This window comes from Sorex fumeus, unplaced genomic scaffold, assembly GCF_029834395.1.
Source record: "Sorex fumeus unplaced genomic scaffold, SorFum_2.1 ptg000048l, whole genome shotgun sequence".
NCBI classification, from domain to species: Eukaryota; Metazoa; Chordata; class Mammalia; order Eulipotyphla; family Soricidae; genus Sorex; species Sorex fumeus.
The window spans coordinates 4,807,440-4,830,336 of NW_026606105.1; the positions used below are offsets into that span (position 1 = coordinate 4,807,440).

The following is a 22,897-nucleotide window of genomic DNA, read 5'->3' on the forward strand; positions in this document are numbered from 1 at the left end:
AATCTGATAGATTTAATATTTTGGTAAAAAGAATAGTGTTTCATCACTGTCACTGTCACTGTCCTCCCATTGTTCATCAATTTGCTTGAGCACATGCAGCAACATTGTGAGACTTGTTACTGTGTTTGGAATATCGAATACATCACAGAGAGCTTGCCAGGATTTGCCGTGCGGGCAGGATACTCTCGGTACTTGAAAGGTTCTCCAAGAAGGGCAGAGGAATCAAACTTGGGCCGGCCATGTAAACAAAACTCATTACCATCAAACAAGTCTTGCAAGCAATACAAAATTTTCTCTATAAAATTAATGGTCATCTTAACAAAAGAGTGTAAAAACACTAAATGCAACAGTAGAATAGTGAACATATATCTTGTCGTGCATGCTTAATGCATGTAAGATGACTTAGTTCAATGAGCTGCAATATAAAACTTTGTTTATAAATATTGAACAACTTTTTAAGAGAAAGTATGTATGAAAAGCATGAGAAACTGAAAGAATAATAAGTATCAGATGCCTCTCATATGTTGACTATGAAGAACAAGACCAGACAATGGACAATATCCAATGAGAACAAACCCTTGGACTTTGACCAGAGAGCTGAAGAATCCAGGTCTTGGAGGAAGGGAATAGGACATGGCGACAGAAGACACAGAGTAATGTGACATCAAAGAGTGGTGCAGAGTCTTGGAATTTTGGTGATGGGTAAAGTAGTGGGGTCAACTGAGAAACAACAGTAATCTATCAGACAGGTAGAACTAAGCACCGAACTCAGTGTTGGGGAGACAAACGTATTGCTAACACACCAAGACCTGCAGCAGTTTCAGAAGTTTCCACGTGAATTCAGGACAAAATCAAGGATTGGGACTGGTCTGTAATTTCATTGATATTAATGGTGTGAAGAGTTTCTGAAACATTTCCTTGAGAGATTTTCCCTTCCGCCATGCTGCCTTATGTTGTGGATTCCCTCTTGTCCTGATGGAAAACACACTGGGAACTGGATTCCTTCTCATCTCTGAGTCTGTCTGACCTTCCTTGGAGGGTGAGGAAGGTCAAAGGGAAGAGGCCATGGCCAGGCACTGAGGCAGTTACTTTATTAGCACAGTTATTGGTGGTGCTGGGGCCTTTAGTTTGCAGTCATGGTCTGCTTAATCCAGTCCACAAGGTTGCACACCCCAAGGGTGTAGACCCCAGGCTTATTCTTCTGGGCAAAGCCATAGGTCCCAAAAGGCAGCTCGCTGGAATTCTCCACTGCACATCACAGGGCCACCAGAGTCACATGGAAGGATGAAGATTTGGGATTTGTGAAGTTGAGAGGGACTCACATAGTGTCTTCTGCTCTAGTACCTTACTGACGTGGCTGGAATTCAGCTTTCCTATAAACTGGGTATCCCCATTTCTCAGAACTTTTCTCTGGCCATCTGCACACTGATAATTTAATGAGACTCAGATCTAGGTGGAAACACCGCTACATCTGTATTGTGCCTGAAAAATTTTCTGAGTAGTGACCTCCCTCACAGTATATGGGTCCCAGGGGTCACTCCCAGCAGTACTTTGGCCAATAATGAATGCTTGTCAGTTCATTGCTTTAATCTGGTGTTGCCATGCTACTTAAGTCTCTTGGTGTTGTGGGCCTTTAGGGTCACACAAGGCATTGTTGGGGATGCATTTGGTACTGGGAATTGAATTTAAGTTCTCAAGCATCAAGGTATTTGCTTCAATCCTTTGAGTTATTTCCCCAGATCCTAAAAGCTTTCAAAGAACTTTCACACACATAAATAATAAGGTATGCTGATTTTTTTTAGATTCAAGTTTACTTTGCGGAAGAGTCTTGGATGTGAGATGAATAGATGAAATTATTTCTATTTATAAAGAAAAAGGCTGGTAACTGGAAAGGTTATCACTTGCCCAAGAATACAAATCTAAAACAGTCAGAGCTGACCTTAAGGCTACAGAAGGACAGATAACTCATTGTCAAGAACTTATTGTAAGGAACTGCTAAAAGTTTTATTGGGGATCAAGCCAGAGGTTCCTGGAGGTAAAGCTGTGTATCCTGATCCCTTTTGGCACTTGACAGAAGTGGAGGGTTGAATTAATCTTTTACTTGGCAACTGGTCTTAAAGCATTTTCTTACCATTTTCCCAGACACCTCTATGCCATGTCTAAGGCAGGAATGACTTACTGCTCTATGCTCATGCAAAACTGATTCATGTTGTGAGGTCACTATAAGGGATCTATTCCTGTAATGTTACCAAGTATGCTATTTTTTCTATACCCTTGTTGTGGGTATTAATAAGCTCTTGCTTTAGAGTGCTATAGTTCATATAGCTCCCAATACACCCTAGAAAGTTACATTCCAGAGAGGTGAATCTTGGTAGAATCCAGGGGAAAAGAGAGAAAATGATTGTATTAGTGCTTGTGACACTAAAGCAATCTATGTGAAAACACCTGAGAAGTTGAGGGTTTTCTGCCTAAGGTTTTATGATTTTCCTTCTTTTGAGTTTCTGTGCTCCTTGTAAGAATAAACTCGTGTAGTAGAGTAAGGGGTCATTTTTCTTCAGTGATCAAGGAATCACTTTATATGAAAAGAAATTAACACTAGGTGGGACTGTTTTTCCACAATCTTTGCTTGGAGGTACAGGACAGATTGAAGTGGACCTGTGCCCAAGTCTAAATTTATGTCTATGCATTGCCTGGTACTCTGCATTTTGAACTATTCCTCTAAGACATTTTCCTAGTTCATATTTCGTGATTCGTGTTTCAAATCACTGTATCTTAATTTTGGGTCGATGGCATCTGGTAGTGCTCTGTACTCAGGGATCACTCCTGGTGGTGCTGGGGGGACCATATGCAGTGTCAGGAATTGGATCAGGGTCAGCCTAAGCACCTTAACCTCTATACTATCTCTCGGCCCTAACCACTGACTTTTAATTGTGATGACTGGATAGTTTCTGGGGGCTTATTTTATCAAATGCTGTACTGTCCTTTCATGGACCTTTGTAATCACAATTTATGAAGTTGCCTGGCACATAGATGACAACTCAACCTCACAGAGTAGAAGTACTTGTCACATAGTAAGTTGCTGATTAAAGTTGTTGATTTAAGCGTGGGTGTTCTGCATGTTCTCCCTAGAATTTTCATTCTCACCCTCAGATTTTATTTTCAATACAGCCTCCCATTAAGGAGCAAACAACTTTCTCTTTTAAATGAATGAATCTAATTTTTAAAAGTTAAGTGGATTCTTTGAGATCACCTGCCATAGGAATGCAATAAGGGCACCAGGACCTTCCTTATTCGAGTCTAATTAATTTCTCATTGACTTGCTCCCTACTGGAGTTTCCTAGTCCTCCCAGTGGTATAGAAAGTAGATTTCAAATAAAAATTCCAAATCACGGGGGCTGGAGCAATAGCACAGTGGGTAGGGCATTTGCCTTGCACGCGGCTGACCCAGGTTCAATTCCCAGCATCCCATATGGTCCCCTGAGCACCTCCAGGGGTAATTCCTGAGTGCAGAGCCAGGAGTAACCCCTGAGTGTCGCCAGGTGTGATCCAAAAAAAAAAGCAAAAAAAAAAATAGGCAAAAATTCCAAATCACTAGTTTAGTTTTCATTAAAAAAAAATCAGCTTTCCTCCCTTAAGTTCCCTTGCTCAAGATTGTAGAATTCTGGTTACAATTATAGAATTTCTTGACTCCATGCTCTTGCCCGCTCTATTCTTCTCCCATTATTTTTCCTCCACACTGCAGTTTCCCCATGGAACCATTGATATTTATCCATTAAACCATTTTCCTGACCATCTCTGCTTGGGCATCACTAGGTCATTGGTAAGGTGTTCTCTGTGGTGTCCCAAGTTGGAGAATCAGATGGGATTACAGACACAGACTGGTCAATACCGATGAGCTTAGTAGAGATTACTGTTCTCCAAACTCTTTCCTGATCCCTACCTAGAAACCAAGAACTTTTATATTCAGTGTAAAGTCCATTTTTGCATACTTCATCTACTTTCAGGCTTCTATAGAAGGGTGAATGAGGAGGTTTTATAAGTGACATTTTTTATATCTAATTATAGATTCATTCCTATAATGCAATGTTCTTTCTGTTACTATTTTAGTCGCCCTTTGTTCCATCAATGGACTTGTTACATCTGTGTAAATTACATCTGTAGAGTCAGTTATCAGTAGTCAGAAGAAAACAGGAGAGTCAGATAACCAAATGAGCTCTTATGACTGGAGCTCCCTTGACAATTTCATGTTAATTTTAGTTTAATAAATGACACATATCTATATTTATATGATTCTTATAGGTCCAGATTAAGCTTTATAAGACCATTTTGGTAATACACTTCATTTGTCAATTGATCTCCTTTCATTCATTTACGGACTCTATGACTGTTGTCCATTTGCAAGGCAATTGACTGATGAATCCACTTCCTGCCTACCCACTTATCCAGGACTTTCAAAAGGTTTTCAAGGCCTAGTAATAAGTATTTATCCCAGAGGCACCAACATAGTTTTAATTTGAAACCAACTACGTCAAGTTTACTGAGTTTGAGAAGGTTCTGGACTTATCTCCAGAAGCCATAACATGTGTTCCCTTTTCCAGCCCTGGGGAAGGTAGCAGAGCAGGCACACCTGCTGGGCTAAAATTTCTATTCAAATATAAAGTTAAAAGCATGTGTTCCTTCTCTGTTATAATAACCAAGTTCATTTCTTTGAAGTTCATTTGAGGGTAGATGTACATGATCTAAACTTATATGTTGTCATAGAGTTTTTCTCCAGGAAAGGCAGACAGCTTGACAGATTTTTCTCATTCCCCCCCCCGCCCCCGAATTACATTTGCTTTCCAGTATATTAGTTTCTTAGGGTTGATGTAACAAAATGCCACAGACTGGATGTCTTAAATGAAAGATATATACTTTATCACAGTTCTGGGAGCTTAAAGTTCAAGACGAAGGTGTCAGCAGGGTTGATTTCTGTTAAGTTCTTGCTCATGACCTTACAGATGGCCTTATTCCCACTAAGGCCTCACAAGGCCTCTGAGGGCATCTCCTGGGTTTACACATGTTGTTAGATTAGACACCATCCAAGCGGGGTCAGGGTCAGCTAATGGCCTCACCTTCCTCCTTTCTCACTTGATACAGATTCTCTCTCCAAATCATATTCTAGTGATGAAGAAATACAACCATGTTTTAAACTTGAAACTTGGATCTATCTGACAACCAGTTTTGTTTTTTATCACAGGATTGCAGCATCGATTTTTCAGTAATACAACACAATTTAAATTATTTTTCAAGATAAAATCAATAGTATAGCAGGTAGGGTGCTTGCCTTGCACATAGTCAACCTGGGTTTGATTCCCATCTCATCCTCCAATTCCTGCTAGAGAAAGCCCTGAGCACTGTCAGTTGTGCTCAACACAACAACAACAACAACAATTTCTTTTGCATAATGATAATATTCCATGTTTTTGAAAAGCATTTTTTTTTCATAAACTCTATGGTGATGATGGAGGGTAATTTTTTAACTACAGTGCTTATCTCTTTCTCCAGAGATTATTTTGGTGTAATAAGGACAATGCTGGCCTATCTATGGACTCACCTACCTATCTGTAGGTAAATTTGCCAACTTCCTAGGGGAATGGGAGGTAGGAAGGAAAGCTGCTGCCCACTGACCCATTAGATTAAATTTACACGCGATCATCTATGGCCAAGTCAGTCAGTATTGTGGAAGCTAGGCAGGATGCTTCAGGCTTTGTGCAGGACTAGCAGAGACATGGGATTGATCCTGCACCAAGCCAGGATGTAGGAAGAGCTACCCACTTAGTGAAAAGACAAGAGAATAGTTCCTATGAGTGTCGACAGAAACTACGAACCAGAAAACTGATGCAAGAATTTGTCAGATGTTGGCATTAATCAGTCAAAATTCCAAAATTGGAGCCCCAGCAGTAGTACAGTGGGTAGATCATTTGACTTTCACTTGGCCAACTAAGGTTTGATCCCCAGCACCACATAAAGTATTCTGAGCCTGCCAGGAGTGATCCCTGAACACTGCCAGGTATGGCCCCCAAACCAAAAATGAACAGAAAGTCCAAAGAGCTAAAATTATGTATAGTAGTACTGTAGCATTGTCCTCTCGTTATTCATTGATTTGCTTGAGTGGGCACCATTAATGTCTCCATTGTGAGACTTGTTGTTACTGTTTTTTGGCATATCAAATATGCCTAGGGGAGCTTGCCATGCTCTGCCATATGGGCAAATACTCTTGGTCACTTGCCTCTGAGAGGGACGAAGTAATCAAACCTGGGTTGGCCACAAGTAAGGCAAATGCCCTACCCACTGTGCTATTGTATAGTATCCTTAGAAAAATAATTTTTACAAATTACAAGGAGCCACATGTCTTTAAAAAATGACCACTTGCAATTGTAAAAGTCTCACATAGAGTGTCTGAAATACAGATTAGTATAATCTGAATTTAGAAAGTTGGTTTGTAGGGGATTGAGATGGTAACAGTATGTGGCTAATAGGACTCTTGAGGAATGTCCATGGTTCCAGAGACTGAGTTTAATAGACAAGTGCATGCTTGGGAAGTTGGATGTCTGGGTTTGATTCCAGGTATCCCTGGATTCCTGGAGCACTTCTGGGAGTATCCTCCTGCACAGCTAGGAGTAGTTCCCAAGCATTGTCAACAACGATCCCAAATCAAAGTAAAACAAAAGTTGATGACAGGTTAACTGTCTTACTGGAACAAAGGGGTATATTGTAAAGCTAAATATCCTTAAGAAGTTACCAGAATGCAGCAAAGAGAAGCCCAAAGAAGGAAAATATTAACGGGTAATTAGAGGAAGTATATGAGATTATACAAGAACATTGAACATAGGTTTCAAGACCTCAATTTCTGGTTCTGTAAACAGTGAACAAGCAAATTTTCAGACCAAAGTTCTAGAGTTTGAGAAGATTCCCTTATTGTTCAACACTGCATTTATTATGTTAGAATCTAGTTGCCACCCAGAATAAAATATGATAGTTTGGAGCAATAGCACAGCAGTAAGGTGTTTTCCCTGCACGCAGCCAGCCCGACTGAGCTGGGTTCAATTCCTCCGGCCCTCTTGGAGAGCCTGGCAAGCTACCGAGAGTATCTTGCCTGCACAAGCTACCCCGTGACGTGTTCAATATTCCAAACACAGTAACAACAAGTCTCAAAAGAATGGAGACGTTACTGGGCCCGCTCGAGCAAATCGATGAACAATGGGAGGACAGTTCCAGAAAATAGATTCAGAGGCCAGAGAGATAGTAGTGGTTAAGGCTCTTGTCCTGAAAGTGGTCAATCCAAGCTTGGTCCCTACAGTCACATATGGTCCCCTTAGCACCATCAGGATTGATCCCTTAGCATAGGGTCAGGTAAGCCAGGAATACAGCAAGGAGAAGAGGCCCAAACATAAAACAAAAATTTAAAAATAGAAAAAGAAATGGGTTCATGTTTTTTTCCCAGTTGGAAATAGGAAATCCCATAAAATCTAGGAGTCACTATAGGGAAATATGATGAATGCAGAGGAAGGAAGTGGATCCGTGATCAGTACCAGGAGACAAACTTGTAGTTAGGTTAAACTGTACCTTCTTCCAGCTATGTTTGATTCTGGTCTTGATTATAGATTTCTCACTTAACACCAGAACACAACTGTCAAACAGTAAGATTTGAAGTTCATATAACAACCAGTTCTGACATTTGGAGAGCAGCCAGAGGGCCAGAGGTGTGGTTCAGTGGTATAGCTTTGCATATATGATGTCCTGGGCTAGATTCCCAGCACCATCAAAAGAAAGAAAGAAAGAAATAACAGCTGGTAGTGACTTTTCTAAGGAGAAAGAGCTGTTGGCAGGTGGAAGAAATATGACTTTACACCAAGATTCTTTATACTTGCTCTGTGCTTCTGTTTCATAACTTGATTTTCCTTTATTGAGTGCCAAGTCAAAAGACACAGCCAAAGCAAGACCAGTAAAAGAGACGTTTATTCCTTACAGTCTGAATAGAAGTAGAAAAATCAGTTCTTCAAAGACTGTCTACCCAAACTTGCCCACGGGGAAAGTAGTCTTCAGGAGGTGTCCTGAGCTTGAGATTTAAGGCCTTCAGTAGTTTGCTTCTGGGCAGTTGCATTTGCTCTTGTGCTGAAGGTCAGAACAAGGACCATATATTCAGATGACTGATAAGTTCCTTCCTGGGCACTGACTTCTCCAGTCATCCAAGGTCAGTTCTTCGAGTTCTGAGCATGCTCTGGTGTAGGATCATCAGCAAAAACACAGAGCTGCAGCCTGCTGGCTCTGGTTCTGGAAAATGGTCTATTTCAGGAAGCTCTGAAACCAGAATAGTTGGGCAGACAAGTTACTCTACAACGTAGGGCAGAGCGCCAATGAAGACCCAAGACTTAATAGCAGATGGTAACTGCACCTGGCTGACAGGACTATTGATGAATGTCCAGGGCTCCATAGAGATAGAAAGTTCAGGAACAACAGAGTCTACTGGTACAGCCGAGGTGGACAGCTTACCTCATAGTCTTGTAATGCTGTGTAATGCTATGTAATACATAAGTCTTTCTCACACACCCCTGATTTTTTTCTTTTGGGGTCACACCTGGCGATGTACAGGGGTTAATCCTGGCTCATGCACTCAGAAATCACTCCTGGAAGTGTTCAGAGGACCATATGAGATGCTGGGAATCGAACCTGGGTCAGCCACATGCAGGGCAAATGCCCTACCCACTGTGCTATCGCTCTAGCCCCATACACCCTTGATTTTATAGATTCTGCAGAGACAGGAGTAGCAGAGCACAGCCAAAAATGTAGCCCACACTATTTATCTCCAGAGTTCAGAGAGGCCCGCTGAGCACTGTGTCTCTTTCTAGGAGCAGGCGATTGAAGGTACAGTGACCTGTCTCTCAAGTTCGAATGAATATTCCAACATGGCCCATATTTGTAAGCCATACAACTCTCCATGAACTCATCAGTGCAAAACTCATCCCTTTACTTTTGAGTTTTTATATTGTCTGACATTTATATATGGTACTGAATTCCTTAGAGTGTTTTACTATTTCTGGTCGCCAAGGACAAATCAGTATAATTCCATTCACATAATGAAAAGATGTGATATCAAGATGATTACAGATAACAACCGAAATAAGGACCTTGAGATAAAATAGTTAAAGCATGTTTCTGACCCTGGCATTTAAAGACAGTTATATATGTATACTTCCATTTACAGAAAATATCTCCACAATACACACACCCAGAATAATAATGGTAGTATATTATGGTAAATAAAGCAAGAAATTAGATGGAAGATATTACTATGGGAATTTTCCACATAAGCATTTATTTTTGGAGGGGTGTTTGCCACACCCAATGATATTCAGGGCTTAGTGGTGCTTGGGGGGACCCTTTGGGGTGCCAAGGATCAAACCCAGGTTGGCCACATGCAAGACAAACACCCTATTCACTGTACTCTTGCTCATGCTCCCTATTTTATATTTTTACAAAGCTTACCCACACTTCCTGTATATTGAGGCCATAGAGAAGTGGTGTAGATTATATGCAAGCTGCAGAATCAACAACACTGAAAACATGAGATCCAAACCAAAACAGTCAAACTTAAAAATGTGGGGTTGGAGCAATAGTGAAATAGGGGGGCTTTTGCCTTGCATGTGGCCCACCCAGATTTGATCCTCAGCATCCTATATGGTTCCTCCAGCACCACCAGGAGTGATCCCTGAGCATAGAGGCAGGAATTACTTCTGAACAGCAGTGGGTGTGCCCCCAAACAAACAGAAAAGCATACCTATCAAGGGAGTAGGCTGGGGGATGGGATGGAATCTGGGGACACTGATGGAGGAAAGATGACAACAGGGGTGGGATTGATGTTGGACCATTGTATGCTTAAAACTCAATTATGGGGGCCGGAGTGGTAGTACAGCGGGTAGGGTGTTTGCCTGGCATGCGACTGACCGGGGTTCAATCTTCAGCATCCCATATGGTCCCCCAAGCACTGCCAGGGGTAATTCCTGAGCACAGAGCCAGGAGTAACTCCTGAGCATCTCTGGATGTGACTCCAAAAGAAAAATAAAACTCAACTCTGAATAACTTTGTAAATCACAGTGTTTTAATAATAAAATAAAAATTTTTAAAAATAAATAAAGATAGTCTTATTATTTTTAAACATTCTCCTGGAGACAAAAAAAATACCATCTTTGGCCTTCTAGAAGCTACTGTTCCAGTTTGTTGATGGAACCTTAAAACTCATCCTCTAGGTTCTCTCCCTGTTCCCAGTCTCCTTTCACGCCCATTATCGCCCACAAACACACGGCAACTGCTACCACCCCAGAGCTGGCTGTGGTTTCCTCCCTGTGGCCTGCCTCCAGCCATCTGGATGGGAAAGAGAAGGAGGAAACTGGGTTTTTGTAGAAATCTCTGATGGACGCCCAACACTGTGTCATGCACTGCAGAAGAAGAGGCTGCTGTCTTCAGGGGTCATGTTGTTCACAGTCAGATTCGAGAATGTTAGTGTTGGGCGGCTGATGGGAAACTTGTCCTTGGAAAATTTTTTTTCATAAGTGGCTTCAGAGCCTTGATTTGCTGTTGCAATCAATTCCAAGCTCTGTCCTGGTAGTTGCTGGTACCAGTACATGAAGTTCATCTGAGTGTCCACTTGACACTGAATTGTGATGGAATTCCCTCTTTCACAGATGTCCCTGCTTGGACTTTGAGAGAGGAGAACTCCAAACACAGAGCCTAGATGCAGAAAGATAGAACTCTCTGAGGGTCAATAAGCTTGTCCTCAGACAGGATTTTTTTTTCTTTCAATATTTGCTCAAATCTCCTCATCTCCCAGAGAACCCTGCAGCAATGCTTTTTTTTGTCCCTCATCCTCTAGCTGGAGTTCTCAGACATTCACTGTTCCACTCTCATTAACATTAACACCCAATTCCCCCCGGGTAAGACTCTCTTACCTGGTCCCAGGAGAAGCAGCAGGCGAGTCAGCATCTTTGGTTGCTTCCCAAGCACCTCAGCCTTCCTCCCCCTTCCTCTCAGAAAAGGCACCGAGAAGTCAAACTCAATTTGCTTCCCCACCACCCACCCACTACAAGATCTCACCTCCTGGGAGAAGATATTGAGTTTCTGCAGATGATTAAGGAAGTCAGTCTGCCCACCGCAGCGTGGTGTGATTCTTTCTTAAGGCAATGTCTAGTCACAAGGTAACAAAGCATGTAATTGTTGTGACTTAAATCCCATCATGCTAGTTCTGTCATCCAGGTAGGACCTCATCATCAGGAGGACCTCAGAACTGTTCACCCTGTACCGTCACACAGCAGCAGCTCTGGCCATTCTTCTGAGTACAGGATGACTTGTTAGTCATCAAATGTCTGGTAATTTTTGCACTGTATTTTAGACATTGTCAAAATCATATCAAGATTTTTGTTTCTGTCTTAAAGGACGATGAAGCTTAGTTTTAGTAGACTAAATTGGCTAAATTCAAGTATCAAATTCTATTTTCTTATAGGGGGTAACAGCTAAAATTTCTAGTTAGTTCTTTTATTCTTAGAGTCAGTGATTGGGTTACCTCTCTCCCATGCATAGATTAGGCGTTACCTAAAAGTTTCATCAGAACGCATATGCTTAGGTTTCTATTACCATTTCATGAATATCCTCTTTCGTAGATTTCTTCCTAACTTTTTTTTTTTGCTTTTTGGGTCACACCTGGCGATGCACAGGGGTTACTCCTGGTTTTGCACTCAGTTGTTACCCCTGGCGATGCTCAGGGAACCATATGGGATGCTGGGAATCGAACCTGGTTTGGCCACTTGCAAGGCAAACGCCCTACCTGCTGTGCTATCTCTCCAGCCCCCCTTCCTAACTTTTAAGCCAAATTTTTCATGGATTTTGTTTTCACTGAGACTTACTATTCCAACAAAAACTACAGAAGTAAAAAACTTACATTTAATCTATATGCTGTTTTTCTCATAAATTCTTTTTGCTACTGGTTCTTTTCCCGTGATTAATGTAAGCTTTATTCTCATCCCCGGTCCCCCAAGTTTATACATGTTATTTGCAGGAGGACGAGTCTTACAGAAGTTACCATATTATCTCAAGAATTGCCTTGTCCTTTTTCATCCCCAATTTTGAGCCTCATCTGAGGATGCTCAAAGAACATGTTTAGACAGTGTCATTTCTGACAGTGCTTGGACAGTCATGTGGTGCTAATGATCCAACCCAGACATCTTGAAGGCAAAGCATTTGCTTCAGCCCTTTCAAGGCCCAGCCTGGGCTTCGTTCTTTCAAAATACTATTTTCAGTATTTAAAAGTTGCTTAGTGATCCACAGATATTTTTGGTTTTATTGCTACTATATTTAAAGATTCCGAAGAAAATTGGATTATTTTTGATGGGATTGTCTTCTCCAGGGTACATTTACACTTTTTTTTTCTTTTTGAGTCACACCCAGTGATGCACAGGAGTTACTCCTGGCTCATGCACTCAGGAATTACTCCTGGTGGTGCTCAGGGGACCGTATGGGATGCTGGGAATCAAACCCGGGTCGGCCGCATACAAGGCAAACGCCCTACCCACTATGATATCACTACAGACCCATACATTTGCACTTTTGACAGATGATGTAAATGGATACTAGTTTATGTTTTGAATGGATTTATCATTTAGTGAATTTACATTCAGCTGACAGTGAAATTTTATCTGATTGTTTCAAAATCTGTGTAGAGGACCTCACTCATCTTTGGCATATAGACAGACAACACTAGAGAACAATCTCTATGGATGACAAACTCTTGGTTTTTTATTACAAACCACAGGTCATCGATCATCGGTGAAAGGGGTGGAGGGAATGAAGAAACAAATGGAGTGACTTAGGGACAGTAGAGGATCTTTGATACTACATGCTAGTGGGGTGAAGTCACTTCACATCAATATCGTAGATTCTGGAGTCAGAGAGATACTACAGCTGACAAGGTACTTACCTTGCATGTGGCCAACCCCGACTCCTTCCCTGACAACCCATATGGTCCCCTGGGTATCACAAGGAGTGAGTGCAGAGCCAGGAGTAAGCTCTAAGGAGTAAGCCCTAGCCTGCTGGTATAGCTCATAATAAACAAAACACTAAAGGATTATAACCTTGTTACCTAAACTATACTAATAATAATTTTTTTAAAAAATTGCAAAGGAACACTGATCTTCCATTAACATACCAGCCTTGAATAAGTTATTTGTAGAAAATCAGATGTTTTTTTATGGCACTTATGTATTTAACTACTTGAGATATCTCATTTCTTTCTGAAAAAAAAAGTAAAAGTTAAAGATTTTGTCCTTTTCTATTGCTGTCCTAGTTTCTTACAGGAAATGACCAACCCCTTTTCCCATTATGTCCTACTAAAGATGGTTCACATTTCTGTCCAAAACCCCAAACAATTTATTATATTTTCCAAATCACACTAACAACTTATTTTTATTACTATATTAATGTAGCATTTTTTCTATAACATTTTCAGCATCTTAATGTGATACACTTTTATTAAAATAATGGTTTACATTTCCAAATACTTCCTGAAACCTTATCATAAACACTAGTGCTATTTTATATGCTTTTAAGGGTATATTCTGTGAACTCTCCTTTGAACATATTTTTCAATTTATTTCTAAATTCAAACCTCCAATTCCAATTTACAATCCTCTCGACCTTTTTATATGTTTTAATGCTGTTTATTTTGAGGCATGCTATTCAATCTCTGCTTATTCAAGTTCTATTGGGTCACTGAGGTCACCTGACTCTCTATTTACTAAGATGTGCTGTGTGAAAAGAACTGAGGGAACCTGTCTGAAAAAGAGCTGAGTCTGGGTGGTGATCTTTTCCCCAGGAACTCCTGGATGGGATTGGAGGTTTCCATCCTGCCCTGAAAATGAGACCACCCTGATTGTATCTATACCCCTACTTGTAGACTATTTTCTCACTCAGTGTAATTCTTGTATTGGGAAATACCATAATCAATGAAAATGATGGGATTTCAAAAACCATGATGTATTTGTAGGTGAATGTTTGCAAATGTGGTGCTCTGTTATTTCACAGTGTTCTGTGGCATGTGCTTTTTCTCTCTTGTGTCCACCTCTGTCACAAGACCTAACCTTTTCTGACTTTTCTTAGAAAAAGAATGCACCTCCTCATTTCAGTAGGAACTCTCACAAAAATGTGGCAGGATATTTTCCCCTCTTATTCTTCTTGCCTTTGTTGATCAAAAAATAAGCCCAAGTTACAGCTCATGGAAAATTAACTCTAAGAATTATAATACACATTGATATACCCCTTTCTCCCAAATCTTCTACATTAAAAAAGTAGCATTGCATGAATATATATTTTCATGTGGTTTTTGCAAACTCCCTGTCTTTGATATTTCAGATACTCTGATTTTCTTTTTGTATTCCCAAAGAAAACAGGCTCAATTCATATTGCTGATAAATTAGTTTGTGTTTCAATCCTAAACCAACAGATATATTTTCTGAATATAGAGAAAGCCTATCTAATTCTCAACCCCATATAGTGTATTCCCCTGTCATAAGTTTTCAATGCATTGCTGATTATTTAGAGATACTAGAATTTTTTTCAGTTTTTCTATTTTATGAAATGGAATAAACAGATTTCAAATTTCACACAGCTTCTCTCTCTTTTTTTTGGCTTTTTTGGGGGGGGGGCGGGAGTCACACCCAGGGGTGCACAGGGGTTACTCCTGGCTTTGCACTCAGGAATCACTCCTGGTGGTGCTCAGAGGATCATACGGGATGCTGGGAATCGAACCTGAGTCGGCCACGTGCAAGGAAAACGCCCTCCTCGCTATGCTATCGCTCCAGCCCCCTCACACAGCTTCTCTTGAAACTGTAGGTAGACCATAGCATCTAAAGAAAGTGTCCAGAATGTGAGTGCCCCCTAGTGATGATCAAGAACAAAAATGCTTAGCAAAGTAGCAAATGTTCACTTTGAGGGACTAGGATAGGAAGGGAAGGAAACACGTGGGAAATGGGAGAGCAGGGGGTTCTTCTCTGTGGGCACCCCTACTCCTTGGCAGGGGGACAGTCTTATCTCATGACTTCAGATTGTAAAAAAGCAGGTTTGGGGGCCAGTTGAGCTGAGAATGACTTGAACAGCGTTGGGGATGAGGTCTGAGGTGTCACCTGGGGTTTCCTAGCCAACACGTGTCTCCGTTGCTTTGTCTTGGTTGTCACCTGTCTCCTAATTGTCAGTCCTATGCCAGAAGAAGGAGCGTGCCCGAGCGTGCCTGAGTTAGGGTCCAGTGCCTCTCTCTGCCCTTTCTGTGCAGGGAGGGAGCACCTATGTAGCACTGTGGTTTAACTGCTGGCACAGAAGTACACAGATGTCTGGGAGAGTTTGGCAGATTGCACAGTAAGGGAGAAACTCTTCTTCTCCTTCCTAGACACACTGTACCCATCGGGAGCATCCCCTTTATCAGTGCTGCCAGTCACATATGAGAAATGGAGCAGCTGCAGTCCCAGGGCTGGGTCATGTCGATACCAGAACATTCTATCATGGTCCATAGTCTGTGTACATTCCATTAAAACTGTCTCTCCTATTTTTTTGACCAGATATCTTGGGTTTTGGGTGACTTCTGCCTTCATGAGTCCTGTGAGAAGAGGAGGCAAGAGGTGTTAAAAAGAGGCAGCAAGATTCCTGAGGAGAGAAAATTCTGGTCTCAGGAATCCAGAAATAATAGCTCTGGTGCTTACCACCAACTCTGCAGACTTACCTATTTTCAGGAAACAAAAGGCCACACTGCAAAGGAGCCCAAATGCCATGGCAGGTTTGAGACAAAAACAGGTCTTCATCCAGACCCAGTCCTGACATTGACTTTGGTGATGTCATTGTCCCTGCCCACATTCAGGGTCCCTGAGCATCCTGTGGATGTTAGAGAGCTTACAAGGGTAGAAGAAAAGTCATTCTGCTTCACACGGGAGAGTGCATACATATGTGTATGCGTGTATGTACATTGTATGAGTGTGGGATGTATGTTTATGGGCATATCTAACTATGCATGAGGACATGTAAATTTGTGTATATATTTGTGTATGTATTTGTGTGTGCATATATGTGTGTCTCTATGTGTTTGTGTGGATATTCACATGTCTCTATGTGTGTATGTGTGCATATACACACATACATATATATATTACCTATGCATGCATGTATGCGTTTGTGTGTGTGCGTGCATGCGTGCATGTAAAGTTAATATGGCAGCTCCAACATGGCTATCTATGCAAAGACTTTGTCAGCCTTGTCAGCCTTGGCTGGTATCTGGAACTTGCACTTGGGGTGTTTCCACTATTCACTCACTGGTAAGTGTCACCCACTTTGTCTGAACACACAGTGAAACTTCTTCGAATACTTGCCCTGCTCCATGGAAACTGCAGTGTTAGAAAGTACCAGACTGAGAGTGCCTGTGTAATGGTAACATTAGGATGCTTGGGTTGCCTCCAGACTTGCAGACTTGGATAACAAATAACATTCATTTGTGCTCTCAGGAGTCTGGCGGCTAGCAGCCCAGGAGTAATAAGTCTTCGGGAGGTTTGGTTTTCTGACTTGTATATGGTTGTCGACCCACTCTGTCTTCATTTTCCTGTAAGTCCTAATTTCCTCCTGTTACGGGGACACTAGTCATCTTGGGAAAGGGTCTTGTCACTCATCACTAGCTTCCCCTTTAAAGATCTTATCTCTAAACACAGTCAGAGATAAACTTCCGGGATGCTGTTCAGCCCATAGCACAGGCTGCCCCCAAACCATCTGGAATGTTGAATCTGTAGGGGGCTTCTCTGGGCAGAAATATCACACATAGCTACTGTTGTCATAGACAGCCTGAAATAACCACTGGTGCCTTTCCCCCTTGGATCAGGCTGTGTGTCCTCACTAGTAGGTGCTTACATCTTGGCCGTGAGTCACACATACCAAGTTCTGCAGATCCTTCTAGTGCTTTTCTCAAGGGATAATCTTCCAAAGTGAGGATTTTCTTTTTTACTGATCAATACTATTTAGAAAAATATTGCTGTACTTTCCCTACTCAGAAGCTCTCTGCTTTTCTTCTTTCATTCAGAGATTTTAATTTCTCATACAATATTACTTAACCTCAGTAATTAATGTATTGGATAGAAACCTGGTTTTCTTTAGAGAAGGAGTTTGGGACCACACCCAGCATAATCAGAGGCTATTTCTGACCCTGCATTGCAGTTATTCTTGGTGATATGCAAGGGACCATGAAGTACCAGGAACTGAACAAACGTAGGTCATGCAATACCTTAAACAAACAAGTCCCTTTAAAATGCTGAGGTGGGCATATTTATACCAGACAACGTATTTGAAAGAATAGCTAGCAGCCCTGAAGTGACATGTATTTCAATTTAAAAGAAGTGCTATAAGGACAGATAGGTCTTTCTATCTTTCTTTCTTTCTTTCTTCCTTCCTTCCTTCCTTCCTTCCTTCCTTCCTTCCTTCCTTCCTTCCTCCTTCCTTCCTTCCTTCCTTCCTTCCTTCCTTCCTTCCTTCCTTCCTTCTTTCTTTCTTTCTTCCTTCTTTCTTTCCTTCCTTCCCTCCCTCTTTCTTTCTTTCTTTCTTTCTTTCTTTCTTTCTTTCTTTCTTTCTTTCCTTTTCTTTCTTGGAGGGTATGCTCAGGACTTACTCTGGCTTTGTGTTCAGTGATCACTCCTGGCAGGGCTTGTGACCATATGGGGTATTGAGGATTGAACTGGGTTGGCTGTGTGCAGGGTAAGTTCCCTGCTTACTGTATACTAATGGTTCAGTAATAATAGTTCAGTACTAATGTACACTCTAAGGCTGGAGCGATAGCACAGCGGTAGGGTGATTGCCTTGCATGCAGCCAACATGGCCGACTCGAGTTCGATTCCTCCACCCCTCTCGGAGAGCCCGGCAAGCTACCGAGAGTATCTCGCCCGCACAGCAGAGCCTGGCAAGCTCCCCGTGACGTACTCGATATGCCAAACACAGTAACAACAAGTCTCATGATGGAGACATTACTGGGCCTGCTCGAGCAAATCGATGAACAATGGGAGGACCGTGACCGTGAATGTACACTCTGGTTCAAGGGATGGTCATTTCTTAATGATCAGGGCATATACACCATAAAGAACTCACACACCTAAACATTTGTACACCTTACACGAGGGCATCAAAATATTTGAAATAATAGCTAGTAGACCTTAAGAAGATATTGACAATAGCATAACAGTTGTTGTAAACTTCAACACTGCTTTATGACCTCTAGATCGATCAAGTAGACTAAAACTCAACAAGAAAACATTAGATCTGAAGGAAGAAATGGAAGAGATGGGCTTAGCAAACATATATAGAGATCTTCATCCCCTAAAATTCAAATATACATTATTCTCCAGTGCAAATGGAGCATTCTCCAAGATAAAACACATACTTTCATAATATTGGGAGGATAGAAATCGTATCAACTATCCTCTCAGACCATGACAAGTTGAAAGAGGAAGTTAACCACAAACAGAGCAAAGGTAAACACTGGAACACTTAGAAATTAGACAACTCACTACTGCACCACTGAACAACTGAAGGTCAAAAATGAAATCAGAGAGAAAAAAATCAAAAGATTCCAAAACAGGATGAAGATATGAGCTGATAGAATACAGGGGACACAGCAAAGTGGTGTTAAGAGGGAAGCTCATAGCAACGCAAGTGTTCATGAAGAGGAAAGAAAAGGCCCACATAAGCAACAAGACCAACAAAGAGTTATTTGTTAAACCCAATCGCAGTAATAGTATGAAAAGCTGATTGAAAAAGGATCTTTTGTAGAGACACACTAGTGGGTGGGAGGCAAACGGGGTTGCATTGGTGGAGTGAAGTGAGCACTGGTGAAAGGAATGGTCTTAAAATATTGTATGCCTGAAACCCAATCATGAATTACTTTGCAATTTTCATGGTGACTAAATAAAATTTAAAGGTCCAACAAAAGGAACCCAAAGCAAATGTAAAGAAGGAAATAGTAATGCTTAGAGAAGAAATAGATGAAATGGAAACTAAATAAACAATTCAAATGATAGAACAGCTATATCTATCTACATATATAAAACATTTATATGACAGTCATAACAGTTTAATAAATTACAATGCCTAAAATTAGAAAAGTTTATATAAAACATTTATATGACAGTTTTAACAGTTTAATAAGCTACAATGCCTAAAATTAGAAAAGTTTTGAACACAATACACAAAAATATAATTGTGCCCTAGTATGGAGAGATAAATAAAGGATTTTCCCCCATTAGAATTAGACTCCTTTTAGTGTTGGTCTAATTATAAATAATTTCGATATTTATATATAAACATTATATACACACATATGTTTAAATTCTTGGTATGTATGTATAAAGATATATGTGGGTGTTTATGTGTGTGTAAAATTTATCACTTAACAAATATTGATTCCACCTGGAAATAATTTTGAGAATTCACAGTTACACAGTTTCTCCATCTCCCTCTGGCTTAACTGTAAGCAGTGTTTCCTGAAATAAGTTCCTTGCAGTTCAGAATCAATCATGTTCTCTGAATGCAGTTTCAGACACTTCAAATAATTTCTGTATCCAATCCTCTGCACTATTAAGTATTTCTCTAAATATCAAATTCAAATAAGCCTGGTGTTTTTTAAGCTAAAAAAAAAATACAAAGTCACTTCATTTCCTGCATACTATGGAACCAATTGGGGGTGATTTATGTTGAAAATTTAAACAGTGAAACAGATGGTTTGCAATGAAGTGTGAGTTTTTTCTTGTTAAATACAAATTTTGGTTCACACGCTACAGACTGTATCTGATCTGAATAGAATCTTTAATACTGGGTATATGAATATATATTTATTTTGTAATCACGGTCACGGTCACGGTCCTCCCGTTGTTCATCGATTTGCTCGAGCGGGCCCAGGAACGTCTCCATCATGAGACTTGTTTTGTAATCATTTATTGTTAAAGATTGAAATCCCTAAATGCTATCAGTGGTTGTCACTTTATTGTCACTGTCACTGTCCTCTCATTGTTCATTGATTTTCTCGAACGGGCACCAGTAACGTCTCCATTGTGACACTTCTTGTTACTCTTTTTGGCATATCAAATACGCCACAGGGAGCTTGCCAGGTTTTGCCGCGAGGGCGAGATACTCTCGGTAGCTTGCAGGGCTCTCCGAAAGGGGCAGAGGAATCGAACCGGGCTAGGCCAGCGTGCAAGGCAAATGCCCTACCACTGTGCTATTGCTCTACTAATTAAAATAACGTTACAGAGAGGAGGGGGTGGTGCAAAAGTATCAACTGCTTTGTATTCAAGTAAGTTTGTTACAGTATCTTTGGGAAGACAAAGGATTATGAACCTTTTTGTTATTTCTTATGAAGAGGAGTAATTCCTAACCAAAAGTCACAGTAAAGGCTCCTCAAACAGCATCCTTTTGTAGAGTCTGGCTTCATTTTTCCCACAATAGCAATGTGGTGGCTGGGAGCTGTGATCCCTGTAGGGGCTCTCCTTAGCTCTAGCACCAGAATCTCAGCCAGGATTGGTTCATCTCTGGTGCTGGAACTGATGGTGGAGTCTGCCTATATCATCTTTCTCCCATGAGTTCCTGTGCGTTCAGGGGACACTTACAATAAAAAGAACTAATAATGAGCCATTGCAGATCTGATTCACATGGATCAGTCCTTGGACTGATTAGACCTGATATAAAAGAACTAGGATAATTCTACTTACACTGAAAATGTAATAAATTACACAATGGTAACCCAAAATAGCCCTAGAGGACAGAAATTCTGGGGCGGATTCTTAAAGTGAGGAGTGGAGATGGCAAGGCAGACTGACCTAGGCATAAACCCTTAGTTTTTGAAGAATTCTGTACTCATCTGGGATTTTTCTGCCAGAGGATCTCTGAATGTCCTTATTTCATGTTACAGCCACTATTTTAGTGGTTGGTGAGGAAGGCGTATAGTTGAGTGACCCTCGGTGCTAAGGTCTCCCTAAGACATCAGGGATCAGGATCAAGATACAGAAGTTCTTTCTGCCCCCTTAAAAGAGATGGAAGAGGAAAAGTGTGAGAACAGGGACCTTTTGTACTGTATTATCAGAAGTGTCACTTTGTGGAAAATGATATCCCAGAGTCATGCTGAAACCTGGCAGAAGCAATCCTAGTATCATCTGCTGTATTCTATTATTTGACAAGGGAAATGGTTCAGGGAAAAAAAAACATCAAAAATGGCTGGCAGGTATTTTACTGCCCACAGGTAAAAGAATCTCCTGGAGACAACAGTACTCAAGAGAGAGAATGTCCTGTCATCAGGATACAAGGCACAGAGTCAACTGGACTGCAATAAAAGAGGAAAGCTAACAGAGTACATCTTATTTAAATTATTAAAATACACATGTGAAAATCCCTGAACTGTAAGTGGGAGACGACTTATGATAAAAGAGAAAGCCAATCCATTCATTAATTCAATCACACTGTGTTTAGTAGTGCTCTACTTAGGGTTCTGCCCAGATATTTCTTAAAAGTAAATAACATAGGTATAGGCCCTGCTCTCATGAACCTCAACATCTATTAGTGTAAACTGTAAGCAGCCTACAATTGAGTGTGTGACGTGCCATGAAGCTAGAAGTTTGGGCTGTATATAAGAGCACTTAACTGAGAAATTAACCAAGCCTGAGGTTCAAGGACATCTACCTACAGGAAATGACTTCTAAGTTGGTCTGCAGAGGAATCATTGGTTAGGTTTCCAGGTAGATAAGGAGGTAAAGTGACTATCTCAAATTAGTCAGTCACTGTCACTGTCACTGTTCTCTTGCTGTTCATCAATTTGCTTGAGCGGGCCCAGTAACGTCTCCACTGTGACACTTGTTACTGTGTTTGGCATATCGAATATGTCACAGGTAGCTTGCCAGGCTTTGCCGTGAGAGTGAGATACTCTGGATAGTTTGCTGATCTCTCCGAGAAGGGCAGAGGAATCGAACCTGGGTTGGCCGGGTCGGACACGTGCGAGGCAAATGCCCTACACGCTGTGCTATCGCTCCATATTTGGGGATCTGAGTATTCCAAGTAGAATGGGAGGAGCATGGGTACTAAGAGAAAGAGAACATTCATCTTGGGAAGGTAGACAGCTAAGCAACAATCCCTTCAGGAGTGTTGTTGAGAGGCCCATAAAAGGTACATGAGACTGTAGCTTCCACTGTGTCTTCATGGAGAATACTGAAGTGTATAGGCTAGGAAGAGAGGTTTGGGATGGTGGCAGATTGGAAGGTAAATTAAAGCACCCAAAGTGAGAGTCAACATTAGCTATACCATAGTATTACCAGTGGGGTTAGTCATATTTTCAAGGAACATAATACTTAGAAGGCTTGGTGTGGAAGGAGAGCATTCTGGAGATGGTAAGGTGGACTCCTATATCTCTGACATGGGCATTTGGGTGGGTGGCAGGATCATCTTCTGAAATAAGAAAAATGGGAGCGGTCAGATTGATTAAACCATTCAGAACGCGCTATTCCTCCAAGTGAGAAAACAGTCAGGATACAGGATGGGCTATTGCTGAGCCGTTGAACTGAAAGTAGAGTGCTCTGTTTGGGCATTATAAAAGTTAGTAAAGATAAAGGATTGCTGTGTGTGTCCAAAAATTCTATTCCCCTGGTATCAGTTTGAAGATAGCTTGCTCTGCATGAACTTTTGAAGCTTTCTGGTACTGTGAGGGAGAGAAGGGCATATCACAGGCCAGAATCCCTGGAATTGGAGCTGCAACTTGGGGAAGGACTTTCAGAGGCCCTGATGGTGCAGGAAGATTTTTTTCTCTTCAGGGAAGAGG

The 22,897-nt window shown here is 41.1% G+C and overlaps 2 gene segments (V, D, J or C); both read right to left on the minus strand.

The window, feature by feature from the left end:
* The window catches only part of LOC130032506 (T cell receptor beta constant 2-like), a 111,085-nt gene that overhangs the window by 55,451 nt on the left and 32,737 nt on the right, over positions 1-22,897 (minus strand).
* On the minus strand, positions 10,469-11,019 carry LOC130032510 (T cell receptor beta variable 29-1-like). The segment is given in 2 exon segments: positions 10,469-10,767; positions 10,986-11,019. Coding segments are annotated over 2 exon segments (333 nt in total).